Here is a 20,344-nt window from a genome sequence, read left to right as displayed (position 1 = left end):
GCAACACAATACGCAGGAATCAAACACGCGGTTTCCTTGGCCGTGAGACTTTACTGTTTTGTTTTGGGAGAAGGTTCTATCATCAAGCTCTGTTCAGACTGAAGGAGGCTCAGATTGGAAAGAGAGTAACTCCACTTCCCCTGGTTGGAGGAAGATTGTTGCAGCTCTGTGAAAAGGTCCTCGAGCCCATGGGTAAGCTAGCCCCTCGAAGGGACATTTTCTGTGGGAGAGGAGGGGGGGGGGGGGGGGGGGGGGGGGGGGGTCATGTGACCCACCAGTCACAGCAGGGAAGAATTTGGGAATTCACTAGGACGTGTTGGGATTCGTCCCAGCAGCCGGACTCCGGAGCCGAGTATGAAACATAGAACATAGAACAGTACAGCACAGAACAGGCCCTTCGGCCCTCAATGTTGTGCCGAGCCATGATCACCCTACTCAAACCCACGTATCCACCCTATACCAGTAACCCAACAACCCCCCCCTTAACCTTACTTTTATTAGGACACTACGGGCAATTTAGCATGGCCAATCCACCTACATCTTTGGACTGTGGGAGGAAACCGGAGCACCCGGAGGAAACCCACGCACACAGGGGGAGGACGTGCAGACTCCACACAGACAGTGACCCAGCCGGGAATCGAACCTGGGACCCTGGAGCTGTGAAGCATTTATGCAAACCACCATGCTATCCTGCTGCCCCTGGAAATACCATTTTTGTTTCTAATTTAGAGTACCCAATTCTTTACTTTTCCAATGAAGGGGCAATTTAGCGGGGCCAATGCACCGACCCAGCACATTTTGGGTTGTGGGGGCAAAACCCACGCATTCAGGGGGAGAACGTGCAAACTCCACACGGACAGTGACCCAGAGCCAGGTCCTCGGCGCCAAGGCAGCAGTGCTAACCACTGCGCCACCCTGCCGTCCAGAACCACCGTTTTAAAGCACTCTTTCAACAGTTGTTTATAGTTGGGATAAAAGTGAACTGGTGGAGCCAATTCTGGAAGTTATTGCAGGCGGGATACGATCTCTCTTTGCAGGTACCGCCCGACCTGCAGAATGACTCCGGCATTTTCCTGGTTTATTTTGGTGTAATGGTGGAGCTCTCACGACTCCCTCAAGGGAACAGATGATCTCGTCATTCCCGCAACGTTGTTGGTGGGAGCTTGCTGTGCGCAAATTGGCTGCTGCCTTTCCCACGGACCAGCGACCACACTGAGAAGCGGCCAATCATTCCCGCGGGGACCAAAAAGGTAACCTGGATTGTTGCCACTGCTGCAAATATCTGGAAATAGGGAGGCCGGTCTGCGCACAGAAAGCTCCCACAAACAGCAACATGAAACACCAGATTATCTGCTGTGGTGGCACTGCTCGAGGGAGACATGCTGGCCAGGACATGGGAGATAACTCTACTATTCGTCTTCAAACGGTGGCATGGGATCCTGTCCCAACATTCAGGGGTAAATATTCCGGAGATCGCCCGCTATGGGAATCCAGGACATCCATTTGGTGTCCATTTAAACTTCCATTGACCTGGGGACGGGCGTGACCGGAAAGCTTGGATACAGGGTGCAGAGGAGATTCGCCAGGACATTACCTGGGCTGGAGCGTTTCAGCTACCAAGAGGAAAGGCTGGGACTGTTTTCCTTGGAGCAGAGAAAGCGGAGGGGAGACGTGATTGAGGTGTATAAAATTATGAAAGGGCATAGATAGGGAGGATATATTCCCCTTGGGAGAGGGGTCATAAGCCAGGGGGACAGATTTAAGGTGAGAGGCAAGAGGGAACGTTGCCTTTTCACCCAGAGGGTGGTTGGAATCTGGGCCTCGCTGCCTGAAAGAGTGGGACTGGCGGGAACCCTCACAACATTTATGAAGTATTTGGATGAGCACCTGAAATAGCCGACAAGACCACGGGCCAAGTGCTGAAAAATGGGATGAAAGTAGATAGGCGTTTGCTGGCTAGCACAGACATGATGGGCTGAAGGGCCTCTTTCCATGCTGTAAACCCTATGACCCTTGACTTTGGTGCCCTGACCTTGCCTGCAATCCCGAAGCACAAATTAATCCTCCACAATTTGATCTCCAAACCACACGCTAACCCCAGTGCTCAACCCAACACCACCATGGTCAGGAGGGAACTTTCAAAAGTTAATTGGGCAGCCAAACTGTGGCCTCTGCAAAGAATTTTAACAGAGGTAATGTCTCAAAGTATTTCCGGGTAGCTACACAAGCCACTGGCTAGACTCCAAAGGAATTAATTATGTACAGAGTGTTGCAGAAATGGGGTGAGACGCGATATAAACTCGTTCCTTTTTCTTGCACAAGCCTCTCTTTGTTGGAGGTCAATTAATGTTGGACTTCCCTCAGTGGAAGCCACAAAAGAGCTCTGTCGACCCCCATTGATTAACCAGCTCTGAATCGTCCGAGCTGATCTATTGATAATTTACTCTCCCTTTCAGTTGCCGACACACGATTGACACACCAAGAGAAGCACTCGCTGGTGTCTATCCCAGTGATCCTGGCTGCAGATGCAGCGAGGGTGCGAGCCGACAACTCGAGGGCCACGGTATCAGGCATTTTGGACTGAGACGTGGGGAGATTTCTTCACTCAGAGGGTGGTGAATTTTATGATTATTGATCCCAGTGGGCTGTGGATGTTCAGTGGCTGAGTATATTTAAGATCGAGATTGATAGACACTTGGGGAGTCGAGGGTTGTGGTGAAGTGGGTTTTGAGGAAGACGCTAGGCCATCATATTACTGCACGGTGGAGCGGGCATGAGGAGTCTTTTCCTGTTCCTATTTCTGATGTTCTGAAACCTTCGCCACGTACAGGTTAATTTTCAGAAGGTTACATTGCCCACTCACTAGCTGCCCAAACATAGAGTGCAAGCTGGGGAGTGATGTCACCCAGTGAACATGCATGCACCTCTTTAAATGCCTTTACCTGAACAACGCCTTCCACCTCTGGGACGTAGAACTGCAGCATGTTCTGAATTCCGCTCTTCAAAGTGACGATAGAGCTGGGGCAGCTCGTGCACGAACCCTGCAGCATCAACTTGACAATCCCATCTTCAAACCCTTTGTAAATCACATCACCTCCGTCCTCTTGAACTGTGGGCCTGTCCGCCCAGGGGTGCCGTTGGGCAGAGAAATCATGGTTAACATGTTTCAGGTCTCATATTCCCAGCGCAGGTTATCACCAGTCAGATCCTCGGGTGAAACTTGGCTGGGTGGATCCTAACTTTAATTTTTTTTTTAAAACAGTAGAGGAAAGTTACCGAACAAATTCACAGGAGCTAAGTGATTAACTTTGAAAGTAAAGAATAAAACATATATTAACCAAGGAATAATAAACTACATTACACCAGTCAAAAAATAAATTGCAAATACCAGCAAAGCATTCAAACTCGCATTATTTATTTTATTCCTTACACGCGCACACAAAAAAGTGGAGATTTGCCACTACCTGAATGCCAAAGCTTTTCGCTCAGACTGGCCCAGTTGCAAATGGATCTCTTCCAACCAATGCTTTTCCCCCAGATGATATCTCTCGCCGAGACACCGGAAACCGCATTTTAAACTCACTGGACTCTTGCTACAAGGCACAGGAGGTTTTTCCACTTGGCGTTCCCCCCCCACTACCAAAATCATTAAACTGTTAACCCCTTCGTAACCCATCTCTTCACTTCAAGGGTTGTAAAACCTCAATAAAAATGTACAACCCCCCCCCCCCCCCCCCCCCCCCCGAAACAGAGCTTTTTGCAAGTAGACCCTCCAGAATTATTGGTACCAAGTTCACAAAAAAGTAGCAAAATGAAAGGGGGAACAAGTTCCAAGTATAAATTTAAATTAAAAACTTAGTTACACATTCACAGAATCATACAGCATAGAAAAGGCCCTTCGGCCCATCAAGCCTGCACAGACAAAAAAATCTACTCTAAATCTACACCCATCCCACTTCCCTACACTTGGCCCATAGCCTTGAATGTTTTGGCATTTCAAATGTTTAAAAGTTCTTTTTAAAGATGGTGTCGTTTCCTGTCTCAACTACCCTCCCAGGCAGTGCATTCAAATAATCACCAAACTCTGGGTGATTTGTTTCCCCTCAAATTCCCTCTCAACCTCCTGCCTTTCACCGGATAATGATGCCCCTTTGTTATTGACCCTTCAACTAAGGGGAATAGCTGCTCCCTCTCCACCCTGTCCATGCCCCTCATAATCTTATCCACCTCAATCTGGTCCCCTCTCAGCCATCACTGCTCCAAGAAAACAACCCGAGCTCATCCAACCTCTCTTCACAGCTAAAATGCTCCATCCCAGACAACATCCTGGGGAATCTCCTCTGCACCCCCTCCATTGCAATCACAACCTTCCTGTGACGCGGTGATCAGAACTGAACACCGTACTCCAGCTGTGGCCTCACCAAAAGTCCTGTGCAACTCCAACATGACCTCCCTGCTCTTACAATCTATGCCACGTCTGATAAAGGCAAGTGTCCCGCTTGCCTCAACTACCCTATTAACCTGTCCCTGTCACCCTCAGGAATCTGTGGACAAGTACCCCAAGATCGCTCTGTTCCTCTGAGCTTCCTCGTGTCCTGCCATTCATTGAGTACTCCCTTGTCGCGTTACTCCTTCCAGAGTGCATCACCTCACACCTTTCAGGGTTAAATTCCATCTGCCACTGATCTGCCCATTTGACCAATCCATCTATACCCTTCTGTTACCCAAGACCACCTTCTTCACTGTCAACCACATTGTGACGTCTGCAAACTTACTTATTACCACTTACTTATTACCGCCCCCTCCCCCATTATATTATTTATATCTATCAGAAACCGTAAGGGACCCAGCACTGATCCCTGTGGTCCACCACTGGACGCCGGCCTCCAGTCACACAAACATCTTTCTACCAGCTCTGTCTCAGTTCTGGATCCAACTTGCCACATTCTCCTGCACCCCATGTTCTCTTAAGCCTTCTTTATCCGTCTCCCATGTGGAACCTTGTCCGAGACTTGGCTGAAATCCATATAAACGACATCAACTTCACTACCTTCATCCGTCCACCTAGTCACCTCAAAAAGCTCAATTCAATTTGTTGGGCATGCCCTCCCTCCGAACCCACACTGACTGTCCCTGATCAAACCGTGCCTCTCCAAGTCGAGATTCATTCTGTCCTTCAGAACTTCCCCCAATAGATTAGGGGCAGCAGGGTAGCATGGTGGTTAGCATCAATGCTTCACAGCTCCAGGGTCCCAGGTTCGATTCCCGGCTGGGTCACTGTCTGTGCGGAGTCTGCACGTCCTCCCCGTGTGTGCGTGGGTTTCCTCCGGGTGCTCCGGTTTCCTCCCACAGTCCAAAGATGTGCGGGTTAGGTGGATTGGCCATGCTAAATTGCCCGTAGTGTCCTAAAAAGTAAGGTTAAGGGGGGGTTGTTGGGTTACGGGTATAGGGTGGATACGTGGGTTTGAGTAGGGTGATCATTGCTCGGCACAACATCGAGGGCCGAAGGGCCTGTTCTGTGCTGTACTGTTCTATGTTCTATTTCCGATCACGGACGTGAGATTCACTGGTCTGTTCTCCCCTGGCTTATCTTTACCACCCTTCTTAACTGTCCTCCAGTCCCCTGTGGCCAGAGAGCAATTAAAAATCTGGGTCAGAGCCCCTGTATTTGCCTCCCACAGCTTCCTGGGACACCACTCATCCAGCCCTGGGGATTTGTCCATTTGTAAGCCCAGCAAAACCTCGAGTACCTCCTCACTTCCTGTGTCAAACTGCTCAATAACCTCACAGTCCCTCTGTCTGAATTCTGTACCCACCCTCCTCTTACAAAGGGGCTGGTTTAGCTCACCAAGCTAAATCGCTGGCTTTTAAAGCAGACCAAGCAGGCCAGCAGCACGGTTCGATTCCCGTACCAGCCTCCCCGGACAGGCGCCGGAATGTGGCGACTAGGGGCTTTTCACAGTAGCTTCATTGAAGCCTACTCGTGACAATAAGCGATTTTCATTTCATTTTTTTTTCATTTCAAAGTGAAGACAGGTGTGCAGGACACATTCAACACCCGGCCAACGTCCGTCTGCTCCATGTTCAGATTGCTCCCGTGATCCTGACTCTGTCCCTGGTTATCCTCTTCCCCTTAATATACTGAAAGACTATCTTGGGATTTTCCCTAATCTTGGCCATCAGTGCTTTACATGCACCCTCTTTGCTCAAAGCTGCACTTGCTATACTCCACAAGGGCCTCTCTAGATTTGCTCCCTTTATACCTATAAGACCAGAAGCAGAATTAGGCCACTCGGCCCATTGAGTTTGCTCCGTCATTCAATCATGGCTGATATTTTTCTCATCCCCATTCTCCTGCTTTCTCCCCATAATCACTGATCCCCTTATTAATCAAGAAGCTATCTACCTCTGTCTTAAACACACTCAGTGATTTGGCCTCCACAGCCTTCTGCGGCAAAGAGTTCCATAGATTCACCACCCTCTGGCTGAAGAAATTCCTCCTCATCTCCGTTTTAAAGGATCGTCCCTTTAGTCTGAGATGGTGCCCTCTGGTTCTAGTTTTTCCTACAAGGGGAAACATCCTCTCCACGTCCACTCTATCCAGGTCTCGCAGTATCCTTTAAGTTTCAATAAGAAAGAGTACAGACCCAGAGTCCTCATATGACAAACTGTTCATTCCAGGGATCATTCTTGTGAACCTCATCTGGACCCTTTCCAAGGTTAGCACATCCTTCCTTAGATACAGGGCCCAAAACTGCTCACAATACTTCAAATGGGGTCTGCCTTATACAGCCTCAGAATTACATATCTGGCCCTCTCGACATGAATGCTAACATTGCATTTAGTGGCAGCACGGTGGCGCAGTGAGTTAGCCCTGCAGCCTCACGGCACCAAGGTCCCAGGTTCGATCCCGGCTCTGGGTCATTGTCCGTGTGGAATTTGCCCATTCTCCCCGTGTTTGTGTGGGTTTCGGCCCCACAACCCAAAGATGTGCAGGTTAAGTGGCCATGCTAATTTGCCCCTTAATTGTAAAAAATGAATTGGGTACTCTAAATTTATTTTAAAAAACATTGCATTTGCCTTCCTAACAGCCGACTGAACCTGCATGTTAACCTGAAGAGAATCTTACACGAGGATGTGTAATTGTCACTCTGCCTCTTCTGATGCCCCGCAGACGCTCAGTGACATCCCTGATTCTGGCACCAGAGAGGCAACACACCATCATTCTGGTCTGTCTGGATTTCCAGAAGGCATTCAACAAGGTGCCACCAAAGGCTGCTGCATGAGGTAAAGGTGTACAGCGTTACGGGTAATGTATTCACATGATTGAGAATTGGTTAACTAACAGAAAGCAAACAGTGGAGATAAATGGGTGTTTTTCTAGTTGGCAATCAGTGGCTAATGGTGTGCCTCAGGGGTCAGTGTTGTGACCACAATTGTTTCCAATTTAAAAAGATGACTTGGAGTTGGATCAAGTGTAAACGTGTCAAAGTTCACAGATGACACCAAGATGAGTGGTAGAGCAAAGTGTGTAGAGGACACTGAAAGTCTGCAGAGAGGGACGGGTAGTTTAAGTGAGCGGGCAAGGGTCTGGCAGATGGAATTGAATGTTGGTAAATGTAAGGTCATCCATTTTGGGAGGAAAAAAACAGCAAAACGGACTATTGTTTAAATGGTAAAAAATTTCAGCATGCTGCTGTGCAGAGGGATCTGGGTGTTCTTGTGTACAAAACGTTGGTTTGCAGGTGCAGCCGGTAATTCAGAAGGCAAATGGAACTTTGTCCTTCAATGCAACAGGGATGGAGTTTAAAAACAGGGAGGTCATGTTGCAGCTGTATCGGAGGCCACACCTGGAGTACTGTGCACAGTTTTGATTGCCTTGCTTGAGAAAGGAGGTACTGGCACTGGAGTGGGTGTGGAAGAAATTCACTAGATTGATTCTGGAGTTGAGAGGATTGGCTTGTGAGAAGAGACCAAGACTGGGACCACACTCATTGGAATTTAGAAGACTGAGTGGGGATCTTAAAGAAACATACAAAATTATTGAAGGGAATAGATTAGATAGAAGCAGGTTGTCTCCACTGGGGGTGAAACTAGAACTGGGGGGCATAGCCTCAAACAAAGGGGGAGCAGATTTAGGACTGAATTGAGGAAGAACTTCTTCACCCAAAGGGTTGTGAATCTGTGGAATTAATTGCCCAGTGAAGCAGTTGAGGCTGCCTCGTTGAATGTTTTTGAGGCAAAGATAGATAAGATTTTTGAACAGCCAAGGGATTAAGGGTTCTGGTGTTTGGGCAGGAAAGTGGAGCTGAGTCCACAAAAAGATCAGCCATGATCTCATTGAATGGCGGAGCAGGCTCGAGGGGCCAGATGGCCGACTCCTGCTCCGAGCTCTTATGTTCTAATCCTGGGGTCACGTCTGTGGCCGCAGCAAAACGTGTCTGCTCCCCTAAACAATGAATCCCCTGACACTATATCGACCCTGTTTTCTTCTTCCTCCCCTCCTGTCCAGTCAAACCGCCTGCGGAGCCAGAAGCTTGGCTCTGCCTGCACTCCCTGGAGGAACCAGCGCCCTCTCACCAGCTTCCGAAATGGAAAACCGATTTGTGAGCAGGACCCCAGGGGGCGCCTGCACTACTTGCCTGTTCCTCTTGTACTGCCCGTGGGTCATCCATTCCCCTTTTTCTTCAAGTCCCTCGAGCTGCGGTGTGACCACCTCTCTAAACGTGCTCCCCATTGACGCCCAGCCTCGCGGATGTGATACACTGACTCCAGCTCCTGAATCCAGGACCTTGATCCAAACATGGGCACTACTCAAAACAAGGATCAGACCGCACTTGACATCTAGCCAGGCCCCCCTCGAGCTGGAATTATCTGAAAAGTAATGATTTGATTTCTTTTTTTTTTACGCCAAGGAAAGGCACTCCACTCAGTGTATATAATTCGCTGAGAGGGAAGGAGGACTTGGTGTTTGGTTGCCACCTGCTGGTAACGCAGAACAGGGGCAATGACCAAAACGAACAGAAATGGAGACAGCACATGACCAAATTCCTTCCAGCACAACAGATTCAATCAAGCCGGAGTGTCTGCTTCACCCGAGCCCCCTGCCACATTCCCTTCTCCCACATCCAGCCTATTCACCCCAGCCATGTCGGCAGCATGGGAACCTGGAAGCATGTGGCAGCCGACCTTATCTTTTGGTCACAATTAAACTCTGGGTGGAGGGGAGGGCAAAACACATACAGCTGATAAAAGGAACGAAAGGACAATAAAAGCAGGATACTGACCAGGATATGACTCATGTTTACAAACTGAACACGGAGCTGGATTAGGTCAATCAGCCTCTCGAGCCTGCTCTGCCGTTTCGTTAGATCAGTGTTGATCTGACAGTCGGCTCAATCCTGCCTATCCCCCCCTCCCCCCCCCCCCCCCCCCCCAATAACCCATCGCCCCCTCGCTGACCAAGAATCTATCCAACTCTGCCTTAAAAATATTCAAAGTCTCTGCTTCGAGGAACAGAACTCCACCCTCGGAGCACAAAGATTCTGCTTCATCTCCGTTTTAAATGACCCTGTCTTTAAAAAAAAAAATCAGTGACCCCCCTCGTCGCAGGTTCTCCCGGGGCAGGAAACATCCTCTCCGCATCCCGCCCGGTCAATATCCCTCAGGATTCTATGTCCCTCAGGATTCTATGTGTTTCAATCAAGTTGCCTCTTACTCTTCTGCACTCCAGTGCAGGTACGAGTCTGCTGAACCTTTGTGAAATGAAAATGAAATGAAATGAAATGAATGAAATGAAATGAAAATGAAATGAAAATCGCTTATTGTCAAGAGTAGGCTTCAATGAAGTTACTGTGAAAAGCCCCTAGTCGCCACATTCCAGCGCCTGTCCGGGGAGGCTGGTACGGGAATCGAACCGTGCTGCTGGCCTGCTTGGTCTGCTTTAAAAGCCAGCGATTTAGCCGAGTGAGCTAAACCAGCCCCTTTGTGTGCGTTTGTCTGCAGCCTCACGGCAGGTTCACGATACGCCCAGAGTTAAACTCGACGGGAAGCAGATGATGAATTATCTTGTTTTTTTTTTAAAAAGTGGTGGGGGTGGGAAACTGCACAGTTTGGAATGATAGCCACCTTCTGGGGCGATGACCACAAACGGTTGAGACGGCAGAGTCTCACTCACAGGTCCCGGGAAGTTCATGGTGTGCGCATTTCCACTCCGAGGACTGCGGGTCCAGTTCTCTGAGCAGCCTTCAGGTCAACGTTTTGGAATGTCAGTGCTCGACAGACTTGCATTTAGATAGCGCATTTCACTGTTTCAGAGCACCCCAAAGTGCCCATCTCCGTTTGATCAGTGTGAACCGGTGGGTAAGGTGATAATTCAATGAGGGCAGGACATTTCGCTCTTCCAGTCACCCCGAGAGCTGGAAGATTGTGACCTGCAGGTTACATCAACAGGAACAAACACTTGCGATGCAAAACAGCAGTAGCAAGCGAGCTCCCTGCTCAGTGCATGCGAACAACACAGCCCAGCTCAACTTGCAGGCTAGGAGCTCGGTTGAACATCCACTCTGCAAACAAATGGCTCTTGATCAATTAGTATCGGTGCTGATGGACGGACAATTGTCCAGTGAGGGGACCCACCCCCAAACAGCATCTGAAGCAGGAAACAATTTGTTGGTGGCTGCTGTAAGAAAGGCCCACCACCCAGCACCTGCTATGGCAACATCTAGTGTTGACTTACTCTTGCCATGGGAATCAAGACGAACACGTTAATATTTGAAGTGTGTTTGCAGTGCTCCACTGCGACTCACCGGATTCTGGTGTCCAATAACTCCTTGATGATGGCGACAACTTCATCATCTTCTTCCGAAGGAGCTAGAAACAACAGGGGAAGCAAACAAAAACATCAGCCAATCCGCTACGAGGAATACACATTATTTGCGGAGTCGTGTTCCCATTTTGTGGGTCGATCACTACATTTTAAAAAATCGTTGACAAGAAGACGTCGCCGAGCACCGCTCGAAGCAGAGGACATGCAACCCACTTGCCCCTCGACCCCAGTGGCCGCACCTGTGACTCCCAAGAGGGCCCAGAGGCGACAAGAGTCGGAGCAGTTTCGTCAGAACCCTTTGCTTCCAAAAGGACCCTCACTCCGACCTCAACTGATACCAAAATAGGTGGGAAAGGAGGCAGTGAAGGACACATTTTACAGGTGGGAGATAGCTCGGCTAGAAGATTGGGCTAAAATTTGGTAGATGGAGTTTAATGTAGGAAAATGAGGTTATCAATTACGGCCGGAAAAAATTGAAAGCCAAAGTGTTATCTGAATGGAAAATAGATTCAAGATGCATATGGGCAGAGGGATCTGGGCGTCTTTGTTCACGAATGGTAGAAAGTCGCTATGCGGGTACAGCATGTAATTAGAAAGGCAAATGGAATGTTAGCGTTTATTGCAAAAGGACGGGAGTGTAAAAGTAGAGAGGTGTTGTTGCAATTGTATAGGGTGTTGGTGAGACCAGATCTGGAGTATGGTGTCCAGTTTTGCTGGTCTTATTTGAGGAAGGATGTGGTGGCATTGGAGGCAGTTCAGAGGAGGTTCACCAGATTGATATCGGGAAAGAAGAGGTTGACGTACGAGGAGAGATTAAACAGTTTGGGCTTATACTCGCTGGAGTTGAGAAGGATGAGAGGGGATCTGACTGAGGTGTATAAAATACTAAATGGAATTGATAAAGTAAACATAGACTAAATGTTCTCCCTGGTGGGACAATCTAGAACAAGAGGTCGCAGATGTAGGTTGAGAGGCGGTGGATTTAGAGCTGAGATGAGGAGGAACTACTTCTCGCTGAGGGTGGCGAATTTGTGGAACTCGCTGCCCCATAGTGCGGTAGAATCTGAGTCATTAAATGGTTTCAAGAAGGAGAATAGATATATTTCTGATACAAAATGGATTAAAGGGATATGGGGAACAAGTGGGGAGGTGGATTTGAGACCAGGAAGAGATCAGCCATGATCTGATTGAATGGCTGAGCAGGCTCGAGGGGCTGAATTGCCCATTTCTGCTCCTAATTCCTTTGAACTGATCAAGGTCTTGTTGACTGATCAAGACCTTGGACCCTGACCTTCAGAGCACCCTACGTGCTCTCATCCCATGTACTCCCTGCGTTGGAGATCTCTACTGCCTCCTGAAAATACACCAGGCCATCCTATCGTTTCAGGTAATGGGACCCTGTGTGAGCACCTCTCTGGCTATATCGAGTGCACCTTGAAACCCATCGTACAAGGAATGCCCAGCTTCTGTCGCGACACGACAGACTTCCGACAGAAACTCAGCACCCATGGACCAGTTGAACCAGGAACATTCCTCATCACAGTGGACGTCTCGGCACTCTACACCAGCATCTCCCATGACGACGGCATTGCTGCAACAGCCTCAGTCCTCAACACCGACAACTGCCAATCTCCAGACGCAATTCTGCAACTCATCCGCTTCATTCTAGATCACAACGTCTTCACCTTCGACAACAAGTTCTTCATCCAGTCGCACGGAACAGCCATGGGGACCAAATTCGCACCTCAATATGCCAACATCTTCATTCACACGTTTGAACAAGACCTCCTCATCACACAGGACCTTCAACCGACGTTATACACCAGATACATTGATGACATTTTTTTCCTTTGGACCCATGGCGAAGAATCACTGAAACGACTACACGATGACATCAATAAGTTCCATCCCACCATCAGACTCACCATGGGCTACTCTCCAAAAGCGGTTGCATTCTTCGACACACTCATCCCTATCAAGGACGGTCACCTCAGCACTTCGCTTTACCGCAAGCCCACGGACAACCTCACGATGCTCCACTTCTCTAGCTTCCACCCTGAACTCATTAAAGAAGCCAGCCCCTGTGGACACGCCGTCCATATATATAGCATCTGCTCAGACGAGGAGGAGCGTAACAGACATCGACAGACGCTGAAAGATGCCCTCGTACGAACGGGATATGGCGCTCGACTCATCGATCGACAGTTCCAACGCGCCACAGCAAAAAACCGCACCGACCTCCTCAGAAGACAAACACGGGACACAACTGACAGAGTACCCTTCGTCGTCCAGTACTCCCCCGGAGCGGAGAAACGACGACATCTTCTTCGCAGCCTTCAACACGTCATCGATGAAGATGAACATCTTGCCAAGGTCATCCCCACAACCCCAATACTTGCCTTCAAACAACCGCGCAACCTCAAACAAACCATTGTTTGCAGCAAACTACCCAGCCTTCAGAACAGCGACCACGACACCGCACAACCCTGCCAGGGCAATCTCTGCAAGACGTGCCAGATCATTGACATGGATACCACCATTACACGAGAAAACACCACCCACCAGGTACGCGGTACATACTCGTGCGACTCGGCCAACATTGTGTACCTCATACGCTGCAAGAAAGGATGCCCCGAAGCGTGGTACATTGGCGAGACCATGCAGACGCTGCGACAACGAATGACAGACATCGCGCGACAATCACCAGGCAGGAATGTTCCCTTCCAGTCGGGGAACACTTCAGCAGTCAAGGGCATTCAGCCTCTGATCTCCGGGTAAGCGTTCTCCAAGGCGGCCTTCAGGACGCGCGACAATGCAGAATCGCCGAGCAGAAACTGATAGCCAAGTTCCGCACACATGAGTACGGCCTCAACCGGGACCTGGGATTCAGGTCGCATTACATTTACCCCCCCACCATCTGGGCTTGCAAAATCCTATCAACTGTCCTGGCTTGAGACAATTCACACCTCTTTAATCTGGGGTTACCCCCATCTCTGGATCTGTAAAGACTCAATTACCTGCAAATGCTCACATTCTAAGCATTGTCTGGCATCTTTGACTTTGTCTATATGTATGTTTCTGGAACCTACCTCTTCATTCACCTGAGGAAGGAGCTGTGCTCTATGTTCTAATTCTATGTAAAGAGCTGGGCGGGAGGTTATGCTAGATTTGTGTAAAACACTCGTTTGACCTCGGCTGGAGCACTGCGTGCAATTCTGGTCACTGCACTAAACCCGTTGGACTTTAACCTGGTGTTGCAAAGACTTCTTACTGTGCTCACCCCAGTCCAACGCTGGCATCTCCACATCATTTCTTCACCTCATCCTATTGATAAATTCCAATGAAAATATGTGGCCCCGTGTGAGGTTCAGCAGGGGCTGGTGTCACATCTTGAAAGCTGAGAGGTGACCTCTAACTTCCCTCTGCACGTCCGGCTTTCTGACTCAGACAGGTAAGAACATCAGAGCGAGCTCCATTCACAATTCACCAACTCAGAAGGCCTGCTTCTGCAAAGGGTTTCATGATTCGGCCTTAGTCGCGGTCCAAACACACTCTGTCCAAAGCTCTCACCTCAGACAACCGCAGGACCTGCAGCTCAAGGTCGCTCGGAAATCAAGCCCTCAAAATCTCAAACCGGGACGGCAGCAGTGACGCTGAATCGAGGCCCAGGATCAGCGGAGTCAAGCGGCCAAGGTTTCTGCTCCTGATCTCTATCCACCTTACGCCTTTCTCATTCGTCTGCTTTGGGAGACAAAATCGAAGGCATCACGAAGGCAGGGAGACTCGAGGAGCAGCGTTTAACTTTGGCTGCAGCCTGACTCGCCGCAGAGTTCTGGGTTCGGGTCGAGCCGCGGCCCAGGCTCGCTGGGCTGACAAGGCCTCACCGCCGCCCAGCTCCTGCACCCACCTGTATCAGAACGTGGAGCTTCGTCCGTCAGTATCGGGAGGCCAGAGGCAAAGAAGTCCATGATGGCGGCGTACACGTCCGGCTTGAGCAGCTTCCACTCCACTTTGCCATCTGCCTGGGAACACATGGAACACAATCAGAGTAAAGAGAGAGGAAGTGGCCATTCTGCCCATCGTGCCTGTGGCAGCTCTGTGAAAGAATTATTCGATTAGTCCCAGCACCACGAGATTCCCTGATAATATTCTCCGCTTTCAAATCGTTAACCAAATTCCTTTTGAAATGCTGAATCTGCTTCCCGATATCCATATAGGTCAGACATTACAAACCTTGCTAACCTGCTGCCGAATATTATGTTCTCCTCATCCCACTTTTTTGTTTCTTTTTTTTAAAATTTAGAGTACTTAATTAATTTTTTCCAATTAAGGGGCAATTTAGCTTGGCCAATCCACCTACCCTGCATATCTTTGGGCTGTGGGGGTGAGGCCCACACGAACAAGGGGAGAATGTGCAAACTCCACACAGACAGTGACCCAGAGCCGGGATCGAACCTGGGACCTCGGCGCCCTGAGGCAGCAGTGCTAACCACTGCGCCACCGTGCCGCCCTCCTCATCCCACTTTGGATTGTTTTGGAAATCATCGGAAATGGGTCGACTTTCTCCCATGATCTCACTTGTCTGATCGATCTATTTTATCCATGACGGTAATGTTTCTCTGCAGAGAGACATACAGAGAACATAGAACATACAGTGCAGAAGGAGGCCATTCAGCCCATCGAGTCTGCACCGACCCACTTCAGCCCTCACCCGTAACCCAATAACCCCTCCGAATCGTTTTGGTCACTGAGAGCAATTTATCGCAGCCAATCCATCTAACCTGCATGTCTTTGGACTGTGGTAGGAAACCGGAGCACCAGGAGGAAACCCACACAGAGATGGGGAGATTGTGCAGACTCCGCAGACAGTGACCCAGCGGTGAATCAAACCTGGGACCCTGGCACAGTGCTAACCACTGTGCTACCGTGATGCCCCAACGTTGGATTGAGGAACTCATAAGAGGCCATCAACAGAATGTTTCATCTGTGCTGGAAGCCTGCCCGATCCCGGCTGGGTCGGCTTTACCCAACGAGAAACACAGGGTTCCTCCCACTGTCTGGTGCCTCTGATTGTGAAGGGTGAGGGGGCTCACGCACACCTCGCAGACGTGATCTCTCTCCTCTCTATTATTCCTGTTCTGCTGGTGCAGATCACTTTGCAGGTAACTCTCTTCCAGGCCTCAGCTTGGTAACCAACCCCTGCTGTGTGGCACAGTAGCACAGTGGTTAGCACTGTTGCTTCACAGCGGCAGGTACCCGGTTCGATTCCGGGCTTGGATCACTGTCTGTGTGGAGTCTGCACGTTCTCCCCGTGTCTGCGTGGGTTTCCTCCGGGTGCTCCAGTTTCCTCCCACGTCCCGAAAGACGTGCTTGTCAGGTGAATTGGACATTCTGAATTCTCCCTCTGTATACCCGAACAGGTGCCAGAATATGGCGTCTAGGGGATTTTCACAGTAATTTCATTGCAGTGTCCATGTAAGCCTACTTGTGACAACAATAAAGAGTATTATTATTATTATTACAGTAGAGCAGTGATGCCTGTGACTCAGCCAGCTGCCACTCCTCCATCGCACATGGAGAGCAAATATCAAGAGTGACGATAAGCAGCTCTTGTTGGTCAGTAATTTTACATGGGGTTTGACGTTGGTCGAATCTGATAATTACTATTGGGCTAGGAGATGATGGCTAATCAGGCCAGGAAGGCAATTAGCTGGCTTGAGATTTTGGATATGCTATTTTTAATAATCTAGAATGGTTTCCGCTTAATTAATTCATTTGGCAGGTCGGCTAATATCTATCCACGAGGTGGAATGAGGTCTAACAGGCCATGGAAGAGGAGTAATATAACCCAAGGACCAGAGGTCCTAAAGGAACAAACACACAACAGACTTCCGAGTGGGGCAGCCGGAACAGGGATCAAGACCCTCAGGCGAATAGGCCATTCGGCCCATCGAGTCCGCTCTGCCATTCAATGAGATCGTGACCGATTCTCACAGCGGATTGATTTTATTTTCGACTACCTGCTACAAATCTATTCCGATGCTGGTCGAACGGCCCGTGTAGAAATACAAAAACTTTTGCAGCAATAACTGCAATATCCTTCGGTAATATCGCCCCACTTCATAATCTGCTGGCTCATTCTTGAGGCTTGAGAATTTATTTATTTCACGCAGTAAAGCAGATATTTTAGGAAACGTTATCCAACATCTTCAACGTTTAATGGAGCGCATTTGTCGCTACCCATTATTTTTACAATTTGGAATTGGATTTGATCGGGATTTTTTCCCCCCCGATTCACTGACGCACTTGGGCATTTAAACTTTACTGATTGGTGAAAAAAAAGAAAGGGAGCACGGATTTCCTTCGCTGACGTCTCCAAATGGATGAGCAGGGGTGGGAATTGAACATCCAGGAGTATTCCGTCTTTAGGAAGGCCAGACAAAAAAGGTAAAGGCGGCAGAGTTGCATTGCTGGTTAAAGAGGAAATTAACACAGTAGCGAGGAAGGATATTCGCTCTGCATTTGTATGGGTGGAGCTGAGAACCACCAAGGGGCAAAAAAGCGTTAGTGGGTGTTGTTTATAGACCCCCAAACTGAACAGGTGATTTTGGGAGTGGCACAGGAAATTAGAGACGCATTCGATAAAGGAACATCTGTAATTATGGGTGACTTTAATCTTCACATAGATTGGGCAAATCAAATTAGTTATAATACCGTAGAGGAGGAATTCCTGGATTGTATACAGGACGGTTTTCTGGGCCAATACGTTGAGGAACCAACAGACCATCCGAGACTGGGGACTGTGTGACGAGAACCGAATGAATGGCAATCTAGTTGTGCGAGACCACTTGGGAACGAGCGACCATAATATGATGAAAATGGCCAGAAAAACCAGAGGGAGGTGCGTGGGTAAACTTCTCATCTGGGCCGGATCGGAAAGAGGGGGTCACAACCCTGGCCGGATGCTTTTGGGACATGGTCATTTCTGGATCTTCCGCCAATTGTCTCAAGCCTGCGCCCTCTGAATCCCACCAGTTTCTCACTATGTATTACGTCAATTGAGTGGCTGAATATTTCGGAGGCGGGGCTCGATGGATTTGTGACTAACAAGGGATTGGGGGAAGGCGGGAATGTGGAGTTGAGGGGTTACGATCTTCCTGACCAGCACAGGAGGCTCGAGGGGCCGAGTGGTCTCCTCATGCTCCGAATTCAGACGTCAGAACCGTGGGTGGTTTCCAAACCCTCCAGTCAAAGCTGCTCTTCACCCTGCTTTTGTCACGTCCGCTTGGAGAGGGCGGCAGCGCAGTTTTGGCTTACCTTGGTGACGGTGATGAAGTCAGGCCCGAGGAAAACTCCTTTCACCCCGTCAATCCGGAACAGCTGTCTGCGGAGCAAAGAAGCAGAACCGTTAAAAGTTAAATGGCGGCGTTGCTTCAGCCCATTGGAGGGTGGCGGCTGCTGTGGTGTCCCGTCCCCGGAGCTGTCGAAGGCCCCTCGCCTTCCACCAATTCTCATCCATCCCCCCCTCCTCCCTCTCCCGACCTCCTCATCCGTACTCTCGCTGGCTGTGTTGCCAAACTCCTCCGGCCCAAGCTCGCAGTCACCCCCTGAATCTCTCCACCATCCTCACCTCCTGTCAGGCGCTCCTGAAACCCACCTCTTCCCTCTGCTCTGGGTCTCTGTTTGGTTGCAAGCAGGCACGGAGCGGAAGCAGCCATGTTCCTTTCAGTTCTAATGTTTGAGCCCATCTCAGTTTCCCTCTTCAGCTCGGGGAGGGTTTTTGTCGGTATTTTTACTGCCGCGACATTTCAATGCAAGTTGCCGTTGCTACCTTCGACGTCGCGGTAAATAGAACCTCGCACATCACCACACCCGCGAGCTGAAAGAGTGTGACGGTCACTTTGGCGGTTACGGAGCAGCTTGGAGCGAGAAAAGCAACCACAACTGGCTCATTCTCACCCCTGCATCCATCAGGCAGATCAAGTAATATCTCTGGAACCCTCGACTCTGTGACACAATCCATCTCAAAACAACTGCAGCCTGACGGCAGGCTTCCTCCAAGCTGTGGGCCACCAGAAGATTTGCTTGCAGCAAGATTCCCTCGCCTTCAAATGAGGCTCTTATGGAAAACAGGAGGAGGCCATTCGGCCCTTCGAGCCTGCGCCTCCATTCATCGTGATCACGGCTGATCATCCAACTCAATAGCTGATCGCTGTGATACCCCACTAGTCACTGCCTGCCATTTGGAAACAGACCCTTTAATTGCTACTCTTCATTTCCTGTCTGCCGACCAGATTTCTATCCATCTCAATACATTTCCCCTAATCCCATGCGTTTTAATTTCACACGCTATTATCTGACGTGGGACTTTGTCAAAAGCCTTTTGAAAGTCCAAATAAACTACATCCACTGGCACCCCGTTCTCAACTCTCTTCGTTACATCCTCGAAGAATTCCAGCAGATTTGTCAAGCGTGATTTCACCTTCCTAAATCCATGCGGACTCTGTCCGATCCTGACACTGTTTTCAAAGTGCTCTCCTATAAAGTCTTGGATTCTAGTATTTTCCCCACAATCGCATCAGGTTTATCCATTTCCCCTCTTTATCTCCTTTTTTAAATGGTGGAGTTATATTAACTACCCTCCAAGCTGTAGAAATTGTTCCAGAGTCCATGGAATCCTGGAAGATGACCACCAACGCATCCACTGTTTCTAGTCACTTCCTGAATTACCCTGGGATGTAGATTATCAGCATGGAGGATTTATCAGCCTCCAAACCCATCAATTCCCCCAACACCATTTCCCTACGATTACTGATCTCCTTCAGTTCCTGCCTCTCACTAAACCCTGCGTTCTCCAATATTTCTGCTCTCTTGCTTGTGTCCTCGTTTGTGAAGACAGAACCAAAGTATGTATTCAGTTGCTCAGCCATTCCTTTGTCCCCGAGAACAAATTCCGCAGTTTCTGACTGGAAGGAACCTACTTTTCGCTTCACCAATCCCTTATCACTTCGCGTACTTGTCAAAACCTTTACAGACAATCTTTACGATTCCCGCAAGCTCACTCTCGCACTCTGCTTAAATAAATACCTTGGTCCTGCTTTGCCGAATTCTAACCAGCTCCCAATCCTCACGTCTGTTCTTTTTCTTGGCAAATTTGTATGCTTTTTCCTCGGATCAAATACTATTTCTGATTTAACCTTGTAAGCCATGGATTGGCCACCTTTCCCGTTCCACTTTTTGCCAGGCAGGAATAAGCAATTGTTGCAGTTTCGTCCATGCACTCCTTGAATGTTCAAATTGCCTGTCCACAGTCATCCCTTTAAATAACATTCCCAATTAATCATAGCCGACTCACACCTCATCGTAGTTTTCTTTATCAAGATTCAGGACACTAGTCTCGGAATCAACTACGTCACTCTCCACCTTGGATGCAAAATTCTATTATATTATCGTCGCTCATCCCCAAGGGGTCGTGAACAATTAGATTGTCAATGATTTCCTTCTCATTACACAATA

General features: G+C 49.1%; 1 protein-coding gene across 2 annotated transcripts in view; it reads right to left on the bottom strand.

The window, feature by feature from the left end:
• Positions 1-20,344, bottom strand: part of LOC119957430 (NFU1 iron-sulfur cluster scaffold homolog, mitochondrial-like) — a 32,362-nt gene that overhangs the window by 218 nt on the left and 11,800 nt on the right. For both annotated transcript variants that reach the window (XM_038785493.1, XM_038785492.1), the window contains exons 4-7: positions 18,146-18,212; positions 14,736-14,850; positions 10,809-10,872; positions 2,943-3,117 (exon numbers count right to left, since the gene is read on the bottom strand). In XM_038785493.1, coding sequence (XP_038641421.1) covers positions 2,943-3,117; positions 10,809-10,872; positions 14,736-14,850; positions 18,146-18,212 — 421 coding nt within the window. The remainder of the gene's footprint in view (positions 1-2,942; positions 3,118-10,808; positions 10,873-14,735; positions 14,851-18,145; positions 18,213-20,344) is intronic.

Source organism: Scyliorhinus canicula, chromosome 26 (assembly GCF_902713615.1).
Source record: "Scyliorhinus canicula chromosome 26, sScyCan1.1, whole genome shotgun sequence".
Lineage (NCBI taxonomy): Eukaryota > Metazoa > Chordata > Chondrichthyes > Carcharhiniformes > Scyliorhinidae > Scyliorhinus > Scyliorhinus canicula.
The sequence above is the reverse complement of the archived record's forward strand: the minus strand, read 5'-3'. Positions and strand labels throughout refer to the sequence as shown.